Below are 22,196 nucleotides of genomic sequence, written 5' to 3'. Positions count from 1 at the left end.
CATTTTTGTGAGCCTTTCTACTACCACAAGGATAGAGTCATAAGGGGTAGCACCCCCTTTTGGGATAGAAGGAGTCAACTTGACTATAAAGTCAATGGATATGGAGTCCCATGGGCATTCTGGTATAGGTAGAGGCTGCAAGAGGCCGTAAGGCTTTTGCCGTGTAGGTTTGTTTAAGTTGCAAGTAGTGCAAGAAGATATATAGTCTTGAAGAGTAGTCCTTAGACTAGGCCAGTAGAACTTTCTTGTTAGAAGTTCATAAGTTTTTGCAAAGCCAAAGTGCCCTGCAGCTGGAGCATCATGGAACTGCCGTAGGAGGTGTAGCTGTAATCATTTTTCCCTTGGGACATAGATATAGCTCTTGAATAAGAGAAGTCCTTGCTGATTTTTTGAGAAATTTTGTAGTCCAACTTTCTCAAGAGAGGAACCTTTCTTCTGGAGGTATTCCAAAGTATTTTTAGCAAAGGGATCATGGTTGTAAGCATCTTTAAATGCTTTAAGAAGTGTTGCTGAGGGTGTATAGTCTTTAAAGGTCTCTGGTTCCTGAGAAGAGGTAATGGGGGCAACTTGGTCTTGAGGGGATAAGTTTACCCCTAAGTCCTCTGTAGTACGAGGGTTGCTTAAAGATGCTGCTATAAGCTTTGTAGAGTCTAGCAGAGCCTTTGTATTGCTAGTTTTAGCAGAATCTTGGTAGTCATGTCTTTTTGAGAGGAGATCTGCTCTTTGATTCTTAGCCCCTGAGACATGTTTTATAACAAAGTCAAAACCTCCTAGTTGTTCAGACCACCTTGCTTGTCGTCTATTGAGCTGTTTAGTGGTTGTAAAGGTCAAGAGATTTGAATGGTCACTGTAAATAGTGATAGGATAGTTTGCCCCTTCAAGGTAGCATCTCCAATGCTTTAGAGAACTGTCATACTGACATTCGTTGCACTCAGTTTGCTATCAAACTCAAGAGCAAACTTAGAAATCTCCTCCTCAAACCTACAAGTCACTATACATATTTTGGCTTATCACACCAACAACAAAAGCAATACTACTCAACAATTGCTACAACCCTCTATGATTCATTACACGTCATTGCTCCTTAGTTACTGGGCCGATATGACCACATAGCATATCTCTACAACCCTCTATGATTCATTACATGACATCACTCCTTAGTTACTGGGCTAATACTACACATGACATATCTCTATCAACTAGAGGCCTAGGAACATGAACAATGGCTCCAAAAGCTTCTACAACCCTCTATGATTCATTACACATCATCGCTCCTTAGTTACCCACAAGATTGGTTAAGTTATGACATAATTTGTCTATAGGGGTACTCTGACCTTGGACCTCCTTTCTGTATCTTGAACGACTATCATCGCAGTTAGTGGTTAATTCCGATAAAGCGTTTTCATTACTTCAAGATCTTCGAAGAACTTTACACACGATGATTTGGCCACCTTTAAATGTTCCAAGTCGTCAGTTTGTTTGATGGGTCGGGCGTTGTCACATGAGCGGTTAAGGCGGCAATATCTGTACTATGTATGATGTATCTAAATTTGCCAGTCCATTGAAAATTGCCGCTGTCGCGCGCATAATTGTGGAGGGCGTCAAATCTCAATGGGCTCACTGATCGGGCAAAATTCATTCGCCCTAGCTCAAAGCGCTTGTCTTTCGCTTCGAACCTCACTGTGAATTTCTGCCTTGTCCAGACTCGAGTCCATCATCCTCGGCCCTGATAGTAGAGCCCTTGTGTGACAGTGTTTTGATCTCCTCCCAATAGAGAGATTTAGCAAGAATGACTTGACCTATGCATGTCCAAGGGCCCCTGTAAAAACTAGTGCCTAATTTGTATTAGCCTGCCCATAGTCTGCCGTATGTCGGAATAGGAAATAGAAAATCGTAATGATTCTCATGATAACTGTGCCTCTCTCGCCTGTGACACCCCTTATGGCATATATGAAGCAAAATAGGCTTATAGCAGTAGCAGTAGCTACTGCTATGATTGGTCTAAGAAATCGTAGGCTTCAACAAAGGCGCCGAAGGCTCAGGCAACAGGCTTTTCGAGCCCCTTATGAGTATCACCGTTTTCAATGGAGCCTCTTTATATGGGGACAGGACCGCCCAAGGGCTGTACTTCATACATTTAGGTAAGTCTATCCGTTTGAATGAATCTATTACTGACATATACAGGTTCTCTATAGAGGAGATCTGTCGCCTTGCAACACTCCTTCGCATCCATGCTATACCATGGAGGCGGCGACTTAATACTGACCCAGAGACTGCTCTCTGTGTTGTCCTTGCCCGCCTTGCATACCCTGGCAGGTGGTCAAGGTGCTCAGAGCTCTTTGGGCGGTCTCCAGCATGGCTATCAACCATCTTTAATGATGTCGTTGGGCATTTGGTGCAGGAGTTTAAAGGACTCTTGCAATGGCATCCTCAGCTCACGTATGACCGGATGCAGGTTTATGCTGAAGCTGTTGAAGCTATCAGCCACTGCCCCCGGATCTGGGGCTTCGTTGATGGAACCTTTAGGGGATTCTGCCACCCTAGTGAATCCAACGAAGCCCAAAGGCGGGCTTATTCTGGCCACAAGCGTCAGCATGGCCAGAACTTCCAGGCTATTGTAACGCCTGATGGACTAGTGTCTTCGTTAATTGGACCCTTCTTCGGCCCTACTAACGACTGGACAATGTGGAAGCAGTCTGGCTGCCAGACTGCCCTCCGAACTATCATGGCAGGGCGGGAGGTACAATACCTCTATGGCGACCCTGCCTATAATTGTGTGTATGGAATCATGTCTCCATACACACATCCCCGCGGTCGGCATTACTTGCCAGCAGCTCAGCAGAGCTTCAACAAGGGCCTATCAAAGGCCCGGATTGCAGTTGAGAATGCCTTCGGACAGACTCAACAGCTCTGGACTTATACAGCCTTTAGTAAGGGACTAAAGGCTGGCTTACAACCAGTGGCAGCGCACTTCGCTGTTGCTGTATTACTTTCGAATTGTCATACATGCATGCATGGCAATTCGATATCAGGTAGATTCTTAGTGCCTCCACCATCAGTAGAGGCATATTTAAACTATGATAACTAACTACTATCATTACAGGTAAGAACCCCCCCTTTTTGAGCGATGTTCTGAAGCATCGTGAGCATTGCTGATTGCCCTTTCTCAATGCCTGCTAGCTTCGCTAACTGCTCTTCCTTTAGGTCCTGAATTGAGTGCTCGAATTGTGTAAGCCGAGCCTCAATGTCCTCTGTAGTGGCCCCAGTCGTTGGCCACCCGAAACTGCCTTCCTTGGCCTGGTCCGCTAGTGCTTCCGCCATCTTAGCCAACGAGGCTTCAATTGAAGGCTCATTCGAGCCTTCAATTGCACCAGAATACCTGTCCGTTCGAGGACGTTTCCGAGAGACAGAGCGGGAGCCCCGCCCCCGTGACCGGCCCCGGGAGATGGTTGTGGACGTCAGAGGCAAAGAGCCTGCATCTGGCTCGCTAGTTCCACCGCCCTGCGAATTAACCTCAGCGACGGTAAAGCCTTCGCCATCGCTATCCAATTGAGACGTCTCATAAGCTGCTAAAGCAAAAGCCTGAGAGCGAGGCTCAATTGGCTTTGGAGCCCGCTTCTGTGAGTATACTAGAAGCAGGCTCTCACGATCTGCCTGTGAAGCAGAACTCTCTGCTTGTTGTCCTGCCGCCCGGTCTTTGCGGTCTTGGGCGACTCTATTCTCTTCATCTAAGACCGCAATCCAGGCGTCCTCTTGGACAGAAGCTTCAGACTCTGGGCCCTCCGTAGTCCCAGTTTTCTCCTCTTTAAGGGCTTGTCGCCGGCGATCGATCCGGAGTTTGACAATTCGGTGGACATTGCTGTGTGTTTTGCCGGTCTCCTTTTCGAAGGCTGCTGTAATAGCTTTCCAAAATGAAACACCGTCACCAGAACGCCAGGCTAATGCGTTCTGGTTACAGAGTCGGATGAGCAGCAGTTGTTCCTCATCCGACAGTCAAGTTCGAGTTGTAGGATTCGAGGGCTTAGGCAAGCCCTTTGTGGCTGTGGGTTTCAGAGGGCTGGGAGGATCCGAAATAAGAGTAATGGTCGCTGGGGTCGCTGGGGTCGCTGGGGTCGGTGAGGGCTCTGGGAAGGAGTCTGGTATGGGGGTTGGGGCAGGATCTGCCTTTCGAAGTCCCTGGTTGGCCTCCTTCGCTCGCTTTGAGAGGTTTCGAGTGCGCTTTGGATAGGAGGGACCAGCCATAGGCGGTACCCAAGAGAGCTGTTGCCGTCTTGTAGTCATTTAATATAGTTTATATACAAAGATCACGATTACAGACTGCCCAGTTTCAGAGCTTCATTTTATTACTAATCTATCCACTAATCCCTAATAGGCAATGAGTAGGATGTCAAGCCTTGTATTTATCAGCTAACTATTATAGGGCATGAATTTAGGTCAAGTACGCTGGCTAAATCTCTCTAATGTTCATCCTCTTCATCAGAGTTGTATGATTCGTCATCTGTGGGTGGTGGTGCTGATATCGGCAAGTCACCGAGGAGTTTGAGGACATCGTCATGGCGATAGAAAACAGCGAGGTCTAGAGCAGTATCATCTGACATGTTTGCTTAGTTGGAAGTTTGGTGGTCTATGTTTCTGAGGAGATTGATTAAGCCTGACGGTCCTTACATACGGTACATTGGTCACCTTTAAGGCTCCGAAAGTTAGAGGAGTCGTTCTCGTCATTGAAGGATAACCTATTATCAGACGTCATCACATGAAGCAATGTCAGCTTTGGTAACCTCTACGCCGTTGTGGTAGTTTCCGCATCTATCTCCACATAGCAAACTGGCTCCGAGCTCGTGCTCCTCAATGTCTGCTCCCTGACTGTAGACAGAAAAGTTTCTGGTAAGAGGTCGATTTGTTGCACCCCGGCTACGGCTGCAAGCACCCCACTCAACAAACGTGGCGTACGCTCGGGAGAGAAATAATTGGCTTCCTGTGGTCTTTCGGTCCTAGGTTCACAGGTGCATTCTCGATCCCTGCAGCTTACCCAGTGTTTCCATTCTCGCTTGGAGTCTTCCCGCTCCCAAGCCGCATATGCTTTGCTCCAATGCTATACTCTTTGATGTCAAAGATGCAGCCACTATAGGTGAACCAGTCTTCAACCATCGGGTGGAAGCGTGTCGTCTTTGAGACCAGCGGTCCCTGCGTGTTGCATATAGTTGTTCCTCCCTCCATCACAATATGCTTAGGTTCGAGGAGGCTCTGGGGACTGAGGATGTGTTCAAGACAATTTATATGGTAAAATCGATTCGGCTCTTATGTCTGGTTAAGTTCTGCTTCCTGAGAAGTGACTTCAGTGCGACTTACGAAGATGGTGGGTTAAATCGCCGGCCCGTGTCCCTGTCAAATCCTTGAGGTTGAAACGATAATCGGACTCGATATTTATGATGCCAGTCAGCTTCTGTCGAAGACATAGCAGAGCCCGGCAATGACTCCGCCTGCTCGGTGTGCTCTCCAGTACCAGAATGGAGGATCCTGACCGAAGCTTTTGCTCAATATCGCTCTTATCCGTAGCGACTGGGTCGGAAGGCTTAGCATTTAACTCTTTCACCATAGCCTTGTACCACTCCGGAGACCTCGAACTCCCAACTTTGTTTAGCCTCTGCCTTTTCCTTTTGTTTAATGCTTCCACCAGGGTTTCAACGATTTCTGCTGCCTTCTTCGGGCTCATTCTTTGGTCCCTCTCCGGCCTGTTCCTTGTACTATGAAGTAGGCGACTGGTCGGCGCTCTCATCGGCAAGGCATCGCTTGCGGCGCTGGTTAGATGCTTCATCCGCCATAGCAAGTGTCGAAGGTCGTGCGAACGACAGCTGAGAGCCGTTGAGATGAGGAGGACGAGAGTTGCCCTTACTAGGTAATAACAGAAGCGCCCCACTTTTCATGGCATAGGGACCACCTAGAGGGATGGTCCATCGGCTGGTCCCGATTATCCCTCACAGAGGTCCACTGGATGGTTACCCCTTACCAGATGTCCACTGAATCTTCTCCGATAGACCCTTACTCTTTCAAGGTTCAGGTCGGTTATAAAATCATGCTTCCCGACAAAACCGAAGTGTGGACACGGCAAACCTGCCACGCCACCAAGGAGAAGAAGGTAAAATCTATAGTATAAAAAGACAAAAAACATACAACAGTGGGTATTCGCTGGTGGTCACCCACCCAACTACTAATCCACCGATCTCAAGTTTATGTATGGCAGAGCGGACGGGATGCCCAGTTCTCTCGAGTCTATGGTCGTATGTGATAATTACTTGCTTATTGTGAGATATATGCTATGTAAACCCTACTCAGCCATGGCACTCCAGCAGCTTTAGGAGATAAGATAGCCTGCCTCGCATGCAGACTTTGCGTCTATGTATAATATACCTTGGCTATCGCCATTGACCATTGCCAAGGTTGGCTCCAGCCAGACACCAGATCTTGCTAACGCAGATTCGTTACTCCACCCCCCCTGTTTCACCTCCCCCCTATGATATTCAAACCCCTACGTCCCGACTCACTCAATTGGATTGCGCCGCCGTCAGGGCCTGTCGCACCAGCAATGCTGTCGAACCCAGTCCACGGGAAGCATAGCCCCCTTCTTTTCTCCCAGCCGACCCGGTACTGGTCCCCGACCTCGTCCTCGCGCCCTTTACAATGAGCATGCCCAAGGCGGTGCAGAGATAGGCAGGCTGTGCGTATAGCACGCACGAGTCTCTCTTTGCTCACGTCCTTTTCAACCCCCCCCCCCCCTTCCCCCTCCCCTTCCCCCTTTTTAACTCACCATCACCAGCACCTCCTTTTAACCCCCCTCCCATGCATTCATCACCTCCCAACACTGTCTCATCCACAAGCCCCCTACCGTCCCCCAAACAGCCCGATTAACCTCCTTCCAACCCTCGTCTCGACCTCCGTCCCATCCCTCGCAATCTTCACCTCCTTCCCCGCATTCCACGCATTCTTCAACCCTCTCGTCCTAAAAAACGGGACGCGCCTCGTCGACTCCCACTCCACGCTGAAGGGTCTACCTCATACGGCTCCTGCTGCACCAGCCAGTGGGGGAAAGGGGAAGTCCTCATCGCTATTGCTACCCACGCCCAAATTCTCGCTGCTGTTACCACAAGTATCCCCACTGCTTTTTCCACTGCTATTACCCCCGCTACCGGTGGCCCCCCCCGAATCCTCATCCGCAGCTCCAGTCACCGGATCTGCCTCCCAGAAGATCGTCCCGCGCGCTGAGTCATCAATAATGCGGCCTCTCGGCGCCGTCGTTGTCGCTGGCACAGGCACTAAATCTAAGGTTATGGCGGACGCCGTGTTGGTGCTGGTGATGGGAGCAGGCGCAAAGGCGATTGTAGCTGCGAAATCTTGGTTTATGGGGGAGGCCATGACGGCGTAGCCGTAGTATTCGCCGGATTTGTTGGCGGAGAAGATGAGGTAGACCGTTTCTGCTGTCTGTGGGGGATTAGCTTGGGGTCTGGATTTGGGCGGAGTTGGTTGGGTGTGGGATGAAGGGGCTGGTGTGGCAATGGGGAACAAGGGACTGGCAAGGGGATGGAAAAGAGCAAAAACTGAAGAACGGAGGAGAGAGAAACGAACTTTATATGCTTTATCCAGGGCAGCTTCATTATGCGACTGCGTCGTCCACACCCCTTTCCTCACGCTCATTTCCAAATGAAATACTTATCCTTAGCTGGCGTTTCCTCTTCTGGGGTCGTCACACTCTTCCCGCTCTCTTCCCCATCCACCTTCTCCTCCCCCTCCACTTTCCCCCCTTCTATCTTCCCACCACTCAAAGCTGCTGGTCCCGTCGGGGTCTCCCCAACCACACCCACCACACTCCTCCTCAAGCTACACACCACCCTCACCCCCCCCAATCTCGGAAACCTCCGCACAGCACTCGCACACGCCTCCTCAGTCCTATAATGCACAAACGCGCAGCTGCTCTTCGCAATCAAAAACACGCTCAAAATTTTCTCGCGCGCACCCTGCGCGAAATTCTCTTTTAGGTTGAGCACCGATACAGCGTGGGGGGAGATTGCCGACCCACAGCGCATGGCCCGATTGCGCGGGTTTTCGTGGGGGGCCGCGGATGCTGGAGGTGGAGCCTGGGGGGTGTTAGTCTCTTGCTCTGCAGGCCGAAAATGGCAGAAGAACGGGGAAGAGGGGGAGGAGGGAAATCTCACCAGCGCTACTACCCCTCCCAACATCCGACTCACCAACACTCAACTGCTCACTCGGCCGCCGGCTCGATTGCACCGAGCCTCCCCCATGTTGCGGCGCGAACTGCCCCCGAAACATCGCCGTCTGCCCCGCAAACAGTGGCGCCTGCTGGTGGTAGAAAAACGGCGACACCTGCTGCTGCTGCGGCGCGAAGACCCCCGCATAGCCCTGTTGGGGCATCCCCGTGCCGCTGGGGAGCGTCTGCATATGCGCCCCCGGAGCTGGTACGTACATCCCTTGTAACTGCTGCGCGAACTGTGGGGCATACTGTTGGTTGGGCGGCTGTTGAGTCCTCAGGGGGGTCGGCGCAAACTGCTGCTGCTGTTGCTGGAGCTGGTTTGCGAGGGTGGCGGCAGGGGGAATCTGGTATCGTTGCTGCTGCTGGGCCGAGAGCTGCGCGTAGGCCTGGCTCTGGGCTTGGCTCTGGCTCTGGCTGTAGTTGTGGTCTGGGAGTGCGGCGGCGAGGGCGGACATGTTAAGTGTGGCTTTCCGGGCCCGGGAGGGATTAAGGACGTCAGTCTATGCTGCTGCGTTTGGGAAGGGTAGGAAATCATGCTTTGGTTGTCCGTGTAGTAGCCCTGCTGAGGCCGCTGGGAGTTGGAGTCCTGAGTCGGGCGGAAGCCATACTGGTCTCTCATACGCTCAAGAAGGTCAGACATTCCTGCTTCTTTGCGTTTGAAAGTCGTTTTGGGAGCGGGTTCTTGGTGTACAGTCCTGTCTCTCTCTATCGTCACTCACTCACGCACTTCCGTCGCGGAGTGTGGTGGTGCTGGTGAAGTGTGAGGGTGCGGAAACGGGAAGGGGAATGGCATGCGTCTCACTTCGTCGGGCCTATTTATTCTAGACCATGGCTCGGGACGCTGCGAGGGTTGGCGTATATGGAGGGGAAGAATGGGGTGCGTGGGCGCGCGTACGGGGAGGTCCAAGATGTGAAAGCGGGCAAGAAGGAAGAGGATGGGGGTAGTTTCAAGGAAGTGAATTTGATGTAGGTGTGGCGAATGTCAGTGTGCGGCACAGATACCTGATTACCTGTGGTGTTCAGGTAATTACCTGGGTAATTACCTACCTGGGCTCATTCTCAAAATACCTGAGTATCCCGGTATTTTCAGATACTTACCCAGATACATGCCAAGTATTGCCAAGTGTAGCCAAGCCGCACAAATGCTAACGTTGAAATACTCGTCTTCATGCTTGATATGGTGATAATTGCCGTGAAAATGAGTGACTCTCCGTCGTCAGACGTGCCGACGGACCTTGATGGCTATAATCCTCACGATGAGCCAGCCCTACCAGGGCTTTTTACCCCTTTTCAGCAATCAAATCCAATTCCTGTCCGTCTACACCCGCCTAGCCAAATGCTACCGCCAACGCAGTCGCTGCTGTTCACGAAGGAACTATATTCAAGAATACTACTTGAGAGCAACCCGCCAACTATCAAAGTATGCTGTATGCAGCCTAATTGCGGATACTCGCCCGCAGCTCAAACCCATGCTCAAGCTGCTGCTTCAACTGGCAATCTTTGGAAACACTATAGTCTTAAGCATAAAGGAATCTATGATGCTCTTAAACACAAGAATACAGCGCCTTCAAGTCAATCTAGCAGCACATCATCATTTTTTGAGCCTCGGAGACCAGCGACCCATGAATCAAGACCAACAAACAATCCAGCCAAATATAGAGAGTTAGTGCTATCGTTTATAGTATCTAATAACCTGTCTTTACGCATTATCGAAAGCTATTCATATCGTCAATTAGTACGGTTCTTAAGTCCATCTGTGTTATCACTTTCGTCAAGAACATTGCACCGAGAACTACAACGCCAATTCTCATATCACCGAGGCATACTACAGCTTGAACTCCATTCTCATATTATACATGGAGGCCGGATATCCATAACGACAGATGCATGGTCTGCATGGAACTATACAGAGTATGCTGCTGTTACCGCTCATTGGATTAATGATAAATGGCAGCAGAAATCAAAATTGCTTGATGTGATACATCTTCAAGAGCCTATTCATAGCGGTGAATACTTAGCTCAGCAATTAGCAGCTGTAACAGATAGTATAGCTATTACAGGCGCTATCTTTACATGCACCCGAGACAACGCATCATCAAATACTGTGATGCTCTCAGAATATGAGAAATTGGCTAGCAACGCCCAAACATCAACTCAACAACCTTGGACATTTACTGTCAAAGAAGGCGATGTCCGGTGTATTGCACATATCATAAATCTCGCAGTTCAAGCCGCTCTTACGAGTTTAAAAGCAGAACCAGATGTAGAGACAGAGACATACCGGTGTGAGCAAGGTGCAGCTCGGATTCCATTTAGTAGAGATAGTCATGTGGAAGTCATGAATGCTCTTGCAAAGCTACGAAGACATATCTATGTCTTTCGTAATCGACGAGCATGGAAGGATGCTTTACAACGACAAGTCAAAGCTATAGGTTTAAAACCACAGCAACTATCACTTGATATGCCAGTACGATGGAATTCAACACATCGTATGCTTGATACAGCATTAAAACTCCAAATACCAATCACAGCAGTATGCATAACACAACAGCTTGATATTAGTATGAAAGATATTGCATTAACTACAGGAGATTGGGCTGTTATTAAAGATCTTGAACGACTGTTCTTAATATTTCTCAAACCATCAAGACGGCTACAAAGTGATACATATCCGTCACTTAACTTTGCTATTCCACTTTATCTTAAAATGATAAATAAAGTTAAGAAGATGCAACAAGAAGTTGGCGAGCACTCAGCAATTGGTATTGCATGCACAGTAGCTTATCAAAAGCTTCACGCGTATTATACTCTTGCAACAAATCAGCAATGTAAGCACTCAGCTGTAGCTACAATTTGCGATCCACGGATGAACCATACAGTGTTTAAAAAGATATATCCAGATAGTACAGATCATGTACGAATCACACGGGCAAGAGCACAGTTTGAAGATGTTTGTAGAACATATAAGACACGGCAATATCATCTTGATACAGAGCGTATTGAACGTGAAACAGCTCTTGCAGATGCATTAGGAAATGCAAATACTAGAGTGCAAGAACCAGATTCTGATGAAGATTTATTTGCATCAGAGGGTATATCATTTGAAGAACCAGAATGGAAACGATGGATGCTTGACACGGCCTGGTGAGCATACTGATATTCTCAAATATTGGTCTGCAAAGCAATATCAATATCCAATAATTGCTCAAGTTGCTCGAGACCATCTTGCAATTCCTGCGACATCAGCACCATCAGAACGGGTATTTAGCAATGGTAGCGATATCATTACTAAGAAAAGGAATAGATTGTCGCCATCGACAATTAGATATCTGCTTTGCTTACGGAATTGGGGTTATTTACCAGATGCCGACAGCGACGGTGATGATGCAGATGATGAGGCAGAAGAATAGGAATAGGGGCTGTCTATTTTATTATTATATTTGTCACGAGTTTCACTTTTCTAGTTACATATTCTAGTTACATATCATTATCTATTTCAAATATCAAAAGCGTCATTTTTGTATACGGAATTGAGGCTCAACTACCTGCTAAAGTATCTGTAAATACCTACCTTACCTGAGCAAAGCCGCTCAGATACTTACCTTACCTGGCGAGGACCCAGATACTACCTGGGTAGTATCTGCCGAACACTGGCGAATGTGGCAGGTCTGCGAGATAGCATCAAAAAGAGACAAGAGGTAAGTGACAGGTGACAGGTGACAGCATGATAGTTCACGTGATACGCGAACCAAAGCGTGGACATGGCAAAATCTATTGTATAAAAAGACAAAAAACATACAACAGTGGGTATTCGCTGGTGGTCACCCACCCAACTACTAATCCACCGATCTCAAGTTTATGTATGGCAGAGCGGACGGGATGCCCAGTTCTCTTGAGTCTATGGTCGTATGTGCTAATTATTTGTGTATTCGTCTTGAGTACCCATGAACAGCCTCTGGTTTTAATCTCTCGACTTGCACATTAACGTCAACCGCCTCGCCCATCTCGCCCGGCTTCAATGAGGCCCATTACCTTTCTGCATGCTTAGGCGCTCCATGAGTAACTCAGTTTAGGTCTTTGTGGTTTGTAGCTGGTCAATCCTGCCATCGCATACTAGACATGTGGTCAAATCCGTATGGCCTCACCAGATGGTCCCCGGATGGTCTTGAATGATCCCCCATCAGATGTCCACTGAGTGTTTGCAGAATCCGTCTTCTCCCAACTTATACTTGCAATCTATCATCGTTCCAGCGCACCTTACTCCGCAGGAAGATACCCATGCGAAGCATAGTCTTAAACTCGTAGGAGAACTCGCGTAGGAGAAGCAATAGGCAAGGCAGAGAGAAGGAAGTGAGGGTAGACGGGAGAAATAGGAGCACCCCGGAAACAGAAGGGAGAGAAGGGAAGTGGGCAATAGAGGTGCGCGGGATGAGGTTTAGCTGAATAAAGCAAGTGAGCTGTATGGATGTTCTTCTGAGCTACTACAGTCAAACCTCGCCAAGACGATCCTCTTTTAGCCGATAACCTCTTATTATCGACAACATTGGCTTCGGTTTATAATCGACACTATCGATTCAAATCAAGATCCACAGAAACTTATGAATCTTCGACTCGCTCTTCGCTGGATTATTCGTGCTTGGAATACAGAAGTTTCAAACACTACGATATACAACTGCTTCCGGAAATCTACACTTGTTTCAAATCCAATTAGCCTTCCAACAATAACGATGCCTACTGGAATACAAGAACTCTACAACCAAGCAATAACTACAGCATCAATTACAGACTCAATGGCTATTTCAAACTTTCTAAACCCTGTGGAAGAGGCTAGAGCGGTGGAAGGACAGACTACCGATGAAGAACTACTTGAGGAGATAATAGAGGGGCAACTTGGGCATCAGAACTCTCAAAATGATGACGAAGAGGAGGAGCAGCCTGAGCAGCCTGCGCCTACGGCAAAGGAGGCCCAGGATGCCCTCCAGATACTGATTGAGTATTCTGAAGGCCAGGATGCTCTTACTACGGGGCATATACGGGCACTAGAGCAGCTGCAAACAGCCATTGAGGCTATTCGAGCACAGTCACAGCAGCAGGTTACGTTAGATAGGTGGCTTACATAATATTACTCTATATAACGATATAACGTACTTCATAAGTAAGCTGCGCATACAAGTAAGCTGCGCACACCCCACCAAAATCACGAAATCTACCCTATTCAACCAGTCATGCCTCAACCAAATAGTGCCCAATTGGCCTCCAAAGAGGGCCGAATAGCTCTTGCGATTAATTCATATAAATCAGGCTATTTTACAAGCATTCGTGGTGCTGCAGACGCGTACGACGTACCTGAATCGACATTACGGACGCGCTTGAAGGGCACGCGTCCGCATAATGAAATACGGTCTACAAACCTCAAACTTACGGATACGGAAGAATTAACGCTTGTTAATTGGATCTTATCTATGGATGAGCGAGGCTTACCAGTTCGTACGGCTTCAATTCGAGATATGGCTAACTTATTACTTCAAAAACGGACCGGTACGGACGCGTCTCCTCCGCAACAAGTTGGCGTCCAATGGCCATATAACTTCGTACGACGCCATGACTCTTTACGGGCTTGTTATAATCGCAAATATGATTACAAGCGTGCCTTATGTGAAGACCCGACTATTATTCGAGACTGGTTCCGACTTGTACGAAATACAGTTGCAAAATATGGAATCCGGGACGTGGATATCTATAACTTTGATGAGACGGGCTTTCAAATGGGTGTGATTTCGACCGCAAAAGTCATTACGGCCTCTGATCGTACGTCACGGCCCGTAACAGTCCAACCTGGGAACCGCGAATGGACTACGGCTATTGAGTGTATTAATGCGGACGGTTGGTCGCTTCCTCCAATGATTATACTTAAAGGCAAACTCCATATCTCTACCTGGTATATAAACGCTTTACCGTCTAATTGGGAAATTGCGGTTAGTGATAACGGCTGGACTACGGACCAATTAGGCCTTATTTGGCTTACAGACGTCTTCGAAAAACATACAAAGGATCGTACGGAAGGAGTATATCGACTTCTTATTCTTGACGGACATGGAAGTCATATTACGGCTGAATTTGACTTGTTTTGCAAGGACCGTAATATCATTACTCTTTGTATGCCTCCGCATTCCTCACATTTACTTCAACCTCTTGATGTGAGCTGTTTTGCGGTCCTAAAACGGTCATACGGGCGACAAATTGAAGATCTTATGCGGGCTGGAGTTAATCATATTGATAAGTCTGATTTCCTTCAAGCTTATTTTACGGCCCGTACGGAAGCTTTAACCTCACGTACAATCCGTAGCGGGTTCGTAGCTGCTGGATTGGTCCCGTACGACCCAGAACGTGTTCTCTCAAAGCTTAATACTCAATTACGGACGCCTACCCCTCCTCCTCCTCCTACGACCGAACAAGCGCCTTGGGTCCCAGAGACGCCACACAATATACAAGAGCTAGAATCTCAAGCTAAGGCAATTGGAGACTTTGTACAACGCCGTACGGCCGGGTCTTCAAGTCCTACAGATCGTGCAGTTCGGCAGTTAGTTAAGGGCTGTCAAATGGCTATGCATTCTGCAGTCCTCCTTGCGGATGAAAACAAGAAGCTACGGGCCGCGAACGAACGCCAGAAGAAGAAGAGAGCTGTACGGAGGTCGTATATTGCTACGGGAGGTGTTTTGACAGTCCAGGAGGGCTTGGATCGATCCGTAGCTGCAAATATAGAGCGTACGGGTCAGTCTACAGGTGGGGCTCAAAAGCGACAAATCCGCGCACCACGGATGTGTAGTATTTGCAGATCACTTGAACACACGGCCCGTACGTGCCCAGATAGGGTTAATTCGAATTAGATTGGTTTAATAATAGTAATCTTAATTTGTTGTTGAATTATTAGTTCCTAAAGCCATGATTTTGGTGGGCTGTGCGCAGCTTACTTGTATGCGCAGCTTACTTATGAAGTACGTTATACGATAAGACGATGGAAATGCTTGCTACGGATGCCATCGTCTTAACAAGGGTTTGACTGTATACTCCACCTGCCATAGTGTACAAAACTATGTGGTGACTAAGTTTAGCAGGGTACAACAAGTTATATGTGAGTTGCAGGCCCGTGGTCTCCCCCGGAGCAATGTGCTCCGCGGTAGGCTCTCCGAGGTGCCATTGTCTCCTCAGAGAACTCTCCCCCGGGCTATGTGCACTTAGGCGCAGGCACGCGCAGGAGACCTCCCCAAGGAGACCATGTCTCCTTGGGCACCTCTCCGCTGAGCGTTCTCCTTGCAATTACCATCTCCGAGGCGTGATGTGCTCCCAGGCACCATTTCCTACTATCGATGGGGTTCTAGGCCAGTTCATGAGCCATAATAGACTCGGTAGAGTTTCATACAGGCAATTTGTTTTTTTGCAACATGCATTCAGCGTCACTCCTGCTACAAGTATAGAATTTCCATTCTCTCGAGGTTTTTATTTCTGCCTAAATGCGTAGTGCCCTGACTTATTACTCCGGCTGGTATTCAAGTTCTATCAAGCTGACTCCGACCTGGAGATACTTACGTACGATCATCCGCAATTCATCCCGGATTTTGTCCGAACCAGATACTTTCATTCGATTAGCGCCATAGGGATACAGACGGATGAGGCTTACCTGTAACGAGCATCTTCTCGTGTCTCGCCGCCTCCTCCGAGTCCGCAGACTCTAGATCTCTGTCCGGTCTGGGGGCTTCCGGCTCCCATTTTCCCAACGCCTTACTATTATCGGCGCATTCTATCCGTGGTCTCTTTATGTACTTCCCCGAGACCTCTGCTAGAAATATCTCGAGCAACGGCGCGGATCCCGGATACGCAGTAGCACGGTTACCAAATGGAAACTTCGGAGAATCGCTGTATTCGAGGTAGACTGAGACCTCGAGAATCTAGCCCAGGTATTCATTAGCGAGACAATTCGAGGATATCAAGCGACCTAGGGACGTACTTGTCCTCGTCCAATACGCTGTTCAGCATTGACTGAGCTGCGAGGCCGTCGGCTGGCTTCGTCAGCTTTTGTGCGAAGCCCGGATTGGAACCTTACCTTTATCCCGGATCTGCCAGACGAGATGGATCCGGCGAGCTCGGACTATGCGAGCATTATAGCCATAGATCAGTCTTTTCAGGTGGGGTAAGTGGGCGGCGATACCAAAGCCGGTAGCTACCATCAGAATACTCTCGTACTCGTCCATGGCAACACGTGGCCCATGGGGGCCATTAAACATGATGATTGGGTTAATAGTGTGGCCCTTTGAGGCTCAATGAGGAGATCGAGGGTATGCTGCTCCTTGGGCTCCCAAGAGATCACCATGAACGGGTGGCTCTGCAGGAAAGACCAGAAGCTGACAGAAGGTATCCACAGGTTAACATACTGTCCATCATCGACCTTTAGCGGCTTCTGAAGGTGAAGGCGGATCTTGATCGCACCCGAATCATGGGTGATGGTGGCCCGTGAGAGGTGGTGTCAGAAGATGCCGTTGCGAAATATGACGTTGCTACTTTGTAGAAGGAACATAGACAGTAATAAACCTGCGGAGACATATATATAAAGGCGAGGGAAGAGCTTTTCGGAGGGCAAATGCCGCCACACTGCATAGGCAGAAGCCACTGCGAGCGCCTGGTGTGTCCGGAGGAAGAGTTCGTAGGAGAGTTTACGAAAAAGAGGGCACACGAGCAGTACGAGAAGGCAAAGCAGCGATCCTCCCTATGCAGTTTTTAGTTAACGGTCTAGGGATGAGAGAAGGGATACATACTATAACCGCAAACAAATTCCGGGGTTCGTTTAAAGGGATGGGGACGTTGGACGCCGCAATCACGAGAACATGAAGGAGGCCTAACGAGAAAGCCATAAAACCTGTGGAGCGATGAACAACACGGACGGCCCTGAGAGATATCCCAAGCCGGTCTGCAAAGAAGGCGAGATGCGCTCCGGCGAAGAGGGGAACCATGTTGACCACCGCGAGTGACCCGGCTCGGAGGCCAGCGTCCGAAATCGTAGAAGCTCTGAAGCTGACGCAAAATAGATTCACTGCAGTGTAGATCAGCTGTATGAGAACACCAGCTCGACTCCGCTGGTCTATCCAACTTGATAGCGCAAGGGGTCGCGATATTCAAAGCTTCTAGATGATCGGCGTAGTACGTACTCTTGGAGTGTGCCATCCAAACCATCTGTGATGGATAAATGGGTGGCCCGCGCGGCCATCAGGGACCAGGGCCCACAACTTTTAGATGAAGTACAGTATTCTGTCCTCGTCGCTCACTCAATAATCTTCCACCCATTGAACCTCCCTCCACCCATTGAACCTCCACCCATTGAACCTCCACCCATTGAACCTCCACCCATTGAACCTCCACCCATTGAACCTCCACCCATTGAACCTCCACCCATTGAACCTCCACCCATTGAACCTCCACCCATTGATTCTCCACCCCATCGGTTACGATTTTTGGCCATTAGCCACCGCGAACATGTCATTCCGTCGTTGGCAGTCTCTTCTTCACATTTGAACAGGCAGATTTCGACAAATGCAAGACAGCAGTCTTAAAATTTAATAAGATGACCTGTCCTGATTCAGGCGAGGACTCAGAGCCTGACTTATGAACGACACCAGATATGAAATGAAGTCGCTTATACAACCTCTGCACTATCTAGAGCCAACCATAGCAACATCATGGGGTGAGGGCCTCATCCCGTCTTCTTAACGCCGTGGCAATATTCGTACCTGCGCACCCCTACTCTCTACTTCCCACTTGCTCTGGATCTTCTGGATTGCGTTTCCGTTGACATTTCGTGTCGGCGTCATGTGGCAACATATTTATAGGGATTGGGAAAGAATCCATCTTGCCACCATTTAGTAAAATGTCATCGAAGTCAGAAGAGAACCTACGATTTCTTTCTTGGATGGTGGAAAACATGGGTTGCCAGGAGATACGTAAGTATAATAACGCCCCTTCTGATAGATGATCAAGGAAACATCTGCACCGTATAATACTGCGTACTCATATGCTTGTTGGTCAAAGTGCTTCTCCTTCTAGATGAATTCTGGCTTTGACGTTTCTGTACGTTGCTCATGTTGCGCTTTGAGAGTTATAACTAGAAATAGAGAGTCGTAGACTGTCGCTGGCATTTCATGGCAAGCTACGACTATTTGAAAATGTCAAAGAGATCTAATTCCTCTAGAGACGGTAATTTTTGGCGTCTCGAGCTTGGTATCCACCTCCAGATGAGGGTCCGCGTATCCACTGATCCACCAGATATATGCCACCTGCACCACCCGATGGACCCTCCTCTCACCACCCGCCACCGACCTATCTTTGGTGACGAAGGAGGAGATACTGCAGCTGCTCCCTAGGTTGTGTACGAGATCATTGTTGCGACTGTTGCAGAATTATTGGTGGAGGTCGTTGATTTCGCTCGTCGACTTCACAGATGGAGTGTTGCAGAGCAACATATGTTGAGACAGGAGATTCTTCGATGTTCTGGTTCGCCATCCAGGTCTGGCTTCCGTTCAACAGCAAATAAACAACTGCTGCCGTGTATCTCATCTTCCAAACTCTTTCTCAGTTAATCAAAACATTATGCGCAATGCACATGACGCTATTGTCGCCAGTCACTACTGTCGTCACCCTTCTCTCCAACCCGACAAATAAGCCGTTAAACACACCATCTGTCCTTTTGCTATACAGTTCCCCATCATCACCAAGCAAGACTGACTCATCTAGGCCTTCAGTCCGTTCAATCTCCCCATCATCAAGCCATACTACGCCCTCATCCCGAAACAACCCATATCCGAAGTTGGAGAGTCCATGTTCCAAATTTGCAGTCTGCAGCATGAAATCGGAAACTGGTTTTATTACCATATACTTCGAATACTCGATCTTCTTTATATTTGTAATAGATGAACTTGTATGAATTTTCAAATTCGGAAAGTAACCGGTGTGATCGTCTATGCATGTGCTGGCATCCACTGTTTGACACAATAGTGGTTGTGCGACCCATGGAGAGTCTTGAGCAGCTGTAACATCCCCAATGGATAGAGAGATTGCCATGAAGTCAGGTCGAGGTGCTATAATGATATCATTGCTATCCACACACCCGACCTGAGCAACACCTTTGGGACAAGAGTCGAAATCCATTTGATATATGCATATCCTGACGCAATACACTCCTTCTTCATGGTTTGTCAGCCCAGAGAAATGAAAGGTTCCGCCAATGGGAGATTGAATGAGTTCTCCCCCGAGCTGATGTGTAACATCTGTGCCATTTCTAAGCAGCGTCGCGATAGCCCAGACGTTTAGCATGTCCTCGGGCTGTAACAGCTGTGCCACGATGGGGGGAAACAGTTCTATTTTCTGCCGAGTGAGTTCTGGCGGTTGTATTAATATGGCGAGCATTTGAGGGGGCGGCAGGCTCGTGCTCCATGGACCCATCATCGTTGATAAGTCGAATGACTCAGCAGCATCTGGCTGCTGAGGCGCAACATCATTTATAACAGCCCATTGTTCAGTTTGTGTTGGCGTTAATGCGTTATTTTCGACAGGATCATTGCTAGGGTCGCATTCAATTTGGTATCCCTCAGGCAGGAATGTACTAAGACCTCGTACGAGGCTCGGATGTCCAGCAAACAATTCCGATGTACTCTTGATGACACTAGAAATGTCAATTCTGGTTTAGACATTATTTTAGTATGAAAATGCGAATATAATGAAGTCGGCATGATCGACCAGAAGACTCACACTTGAACCCTGTAATCCTTCATGTTATAAAGGAATGTATTAAGATATCCGGCTGATCGACAAATTGGGCTTTAACTTGCTCAATATAGCTACGAGCTTCCTGGATAATTATTGTTAGTGATATATTAATTTTCCTGTCTACTGCCAGAAAATGGCATGGACTTTGCACAAGAACATTCTTCGGGACTATTTGGCCCTAGCAGAGGACTCAAATTCGATACTGGCTGAAAAGGATGATGCCATTCTCCAGTTACAGGAACTGATCTAGAGCAACGAGCAACAAATCACAGAGCAACAAACAATTCAGAAATATCTTGAAAAGCAAACCCAACAAGCTCTGAAGAATGAACCAGGACACCACTCTCACAGTCGACTGTCAGCTCGGATTCCAGACCCTCCAATCCTCACAGATGGGATAGAGCCAGCATTTGAAGACTGGGTTGTGAAAATTCTCCTCAAGCTCGAAGCCAACATTGATCATTTTCCAACACAGACTTTACAAATGAGCTACATTCAGAGTCGACTGGGAGGACTGGCAGTTTCGTGCCGAGGAAGGAAAGAGAAAGTTTGGCTTCAGTTGCAAGTTAATCCGTTGAAACGGTCAACAAACTTATCCATCTCTCTCACAGGAACATGGTGGCGGCTGGGTTTGATATCGCAAGGAAGGGACTTACTTCCCGTTGTTTCTGACTTGCACCCGGAGCTACATATGCTGGATGTGCAACACCACCAGGTGGATGCGACGGATTCATCTTCGTCCTTATGCCCAATTGCTCTGATAGCATGCCTGTTGACCCGCCAGTCTCATGTATTGGCGATGGGGCAACAGGCTCCGATAATTCCGTCGGCGTGTTCGGCGGGGTAGCTGGCATTTTAGGTGGATTGATGTGCTTGATGGGAGTAATTCGTTTCTTGTGGCAGTATGACCAGTGGCGCAGATGGCAATAGGGTCATTGCTACAGTCGCATACAATTCGGTCCCTAGGAGGCAAGTATAGATTAAATTCTTGTATAACGTTGGGATGCCCAGCAAATAATTTGGATATACGGCTGATGAGGCCAGGAAAGTCGATTCTAGGTAGCCATTATGTTAGTATAAAAGTGTGCTAATGATGTCGGTATTAGCTAGAAAACTCACACTTGACTCTTATAACACTTCAAGATGTAGATGAACGTATTATAGATATCCGGCTGATCGACGAATTGGGCTTTGACTTGTTCAAGATAGCTTTGGGCTTCCTGGGAAACTATTGTCAGCGATGCGTTGATTTTCGTCTCTATTGGAAGGCTCGTGCTGAGGAAGGAACGAGAATGACCGCTCGGCTTCAGTTCCAAGTTACTCCGTTGCAACGGTCGACAAACGTTCTCGGCCCTCGTCACAAGGGGCGCATAAGACCTGATTCTGCCTTGCAGAGCGCTCACACTAACACATGGCCACGTCCCACCACCATAGGGAAATGATGGTCTAGGGTTTGATATTGCAATGAAGGGGGAATTTACACTCAACGAAACTTTTCGTTCCTGACCTAACGCTGGAGCACCCTAATCTAAACATGCTGGATGTGCAACTCCGCCACCCATCTTCATTGTCGACGTGGCAACAGACTCTGATGATTCCTTCGGGGTATTCGGCGAAGGAGTTTGCAATTGAGGGGGCATCTCTGGATCCATGATCAACACAGATGACTTAGGTGGCTTGGTGTGCGTGATGGGAGATAATATGGAGTAGGTGATAGACAAGATAGAGCGGTAAGAAGCTTGAAGATAATTGACAAGCTGGAGACTGAAGAGGTTTGTGAACGTGTTTCTGCAATTGTGAACGTGTTTCTGCAAAATCGCGACCCTTATATATTCCTCAATTCTTCTGCCATCATGCTAATGCAAGGATCACCAGCAGCCCACCGTTGAAGCACCATGCATGGGCCGATTGAATGATCAAGAGCTTGTTAGTGCATCATGCAAACAACGCGGGGTGAAGCACATATCTGCAGGACAGTGTTGGGGAAGATGCTGGCGAGACCGATTCGCCATGCAGTAGTGGGGGAAGCAGCCCATTGATGTGAGACAGCGATAGCATCCGGCCGTGGATTTTGGATGCAGAGTTTATGAGACATGATTGTGCAGTTCTCCAAGAATGGAAT

The 22,196-nt window shown here is 48.2% G+C and overlaps 6 protein-coding genes across 6 annotated transcripts; all 6 read right to left on the bottom strand.

The window, feature by feature from the left end:
- Nucleotides 1-3,084: 3,084 nt before the first annotated feature.
- VC83_02580 (uncharacterized protein) lies at nt 3,085-4,598 on the bottom strand (the record flags this gene model as incomplete). Its single annotated transcript, XM_024466239.1, has 2 exons — nt 3,085-3,890; nt 4,532-4,598. The coding sequence occupies 2 exons, from the start codon at nt 4,596-4,598 to the stop codon at nt 3,085-3,087; spliced, it is 873 nt and encodes a 290-aa protein (XP_024326280.1).
- A 182-nt stretch (nt 4,599-4,780) lies between these two features.
- VC83_02579 (uncharacterized protein) lies at nt 4,781-5,713 on the bottom strand (the record flags this gene model as incomplete). The annotated part of the gene is made up of 3 exons (XM_024466238.1): nt 4,781-4,982; nt 5,030-5,297; nt 5,350-5,713. The coding sequence occupies 3 exons, from the start codon at nt 5,711-5,713 to the stop codon at nt 4,781-4,783; spliced, it is 834 nt and encodes a 277-aa protein (XP_024326404.1).
- Nucleotides 5,714-6,804: 1,091 nt separating this feature from the next.
- Nucleotides 6,805-7,831, bottom strand: VC83_02578 (uncharacterized protein). The gene has a single exon (XM_024466237.1). It carries the CDS (start codon nt 7,687-7,689, stop codon nt 7,051-7,053), a length of 639 nt encoding a protein of 212 aa, XP_024326405.1. The 5' UTR covers nt 7,690-7,831; the 3' UTR covers nt 6,805-7,050.
- On the bottom strand, nt 7,807-9,402 carry VC83_02577 (uncharacterized protein). The gene is made up of 2 exons (XM_024466236.1): nt 8,208-9,402; nt 7,807-8,129 (listed from the first exon to the last, which is right to left on the bottom strand). The coding sequence occupies exons 1-2, from the start codon at nt 8,716-8,718 to the stop codon at nt 7,942-7,944; spliced, it is 699 nt and encodes a 232-aa protein (XP_024326400.1). The 5' UTR covers nt 8,719-9,402; the 3' UTR covers nt 7,807-7,941.
- Nucleotides 9,403-15,794: 6,392 nt separating this feature from the next.
- Nucleotides 15,795-16,545, bottom strand: VC83_02576 (uncharacterized protein; the record flags this gene model as incomplete). Its single annotated transcript, XM_024466235.1, has 4 exons — nt 15,795-15,895; nt 15,942-16,209; nt 16,265-16,320; nt 16,365-16,545. 4 exons carry the CDS (start codon nt 16,543-16,545, stop codon nt 15,795-15,797), a joined length of 606 nt encoding a protein of 201 aa, XP_024326401.1.
- A 1,251-nt stretch (nt 16,546-17,796) lies between these two features.
- On the bottom strand, nt 17,797-20,079 carry VC83_02575 (uncharacterized protein; the record flags this gene model as incomplete). The annotated part of the gene is made up of 3 exons (XM_024466234.1): nt 17,797-18,160; nt 18,208-19,970; nt 20,057-20,079. 2 exons carry the CDS (start codon nt 20,077-20,079, stop codon nt 18,881-18,883), a joined length of 1,113 nt encoding a protein of 370 aa, XP_024326402.1. The 3' UTR covers nt 17,797-18,160; nt 18,208-18,880.
- Between the last annotated feature and the right edge of the window lie 2,117 nt (nt 20,080-22,196).

Source organism: Pseudogymnoascus destructans (genome assembly GCF_001641265.1).
Source record: "Pseudogymnoascus destructans isolate 20631-21 unplaced genomic scaffold scaffold_5, whole genome shotgun sequence".
Taxonomy (NCBI): domain Eukaryota; kingdom Fungi; phylum Ascomycota; class Leotiomycetes; order Thelebolales; family Thelebolaceae; genus Pseudogymnoascus; species Pseudogymnoascus destructans.
The sequence above is the reverse complement of the archived record's forward strand: the minus strand, read 5'-3'. Positions and strand labels throughout refer to the sequence as shown.

Excerpts from the sequence above, each read along its gene's own strand:
- VC83_02578 (XM_024466237.1), bottom strand. The coding sequence starts at position 7,689 with ATGAGCGTGAGGAAAGGGGTGTGGACGACGCAGTCGCATAATGAAGCT.
- VC83_02577 (XM_024466236.1), bottom strand. The coding sequence starts at position 8,718 with ATGTCCGCCCTCGCCGCCGCACTCCCAGACCACAACTACAGCCAGAGC. Across the intron at positions 8,130-8,207 it reads TGGGAGGGGTAGTAGCGCTG|GCTCCACCTCCAGCATCCGC; the intron begins GTGAGATTTCCC and ends AACACCCCCCAG.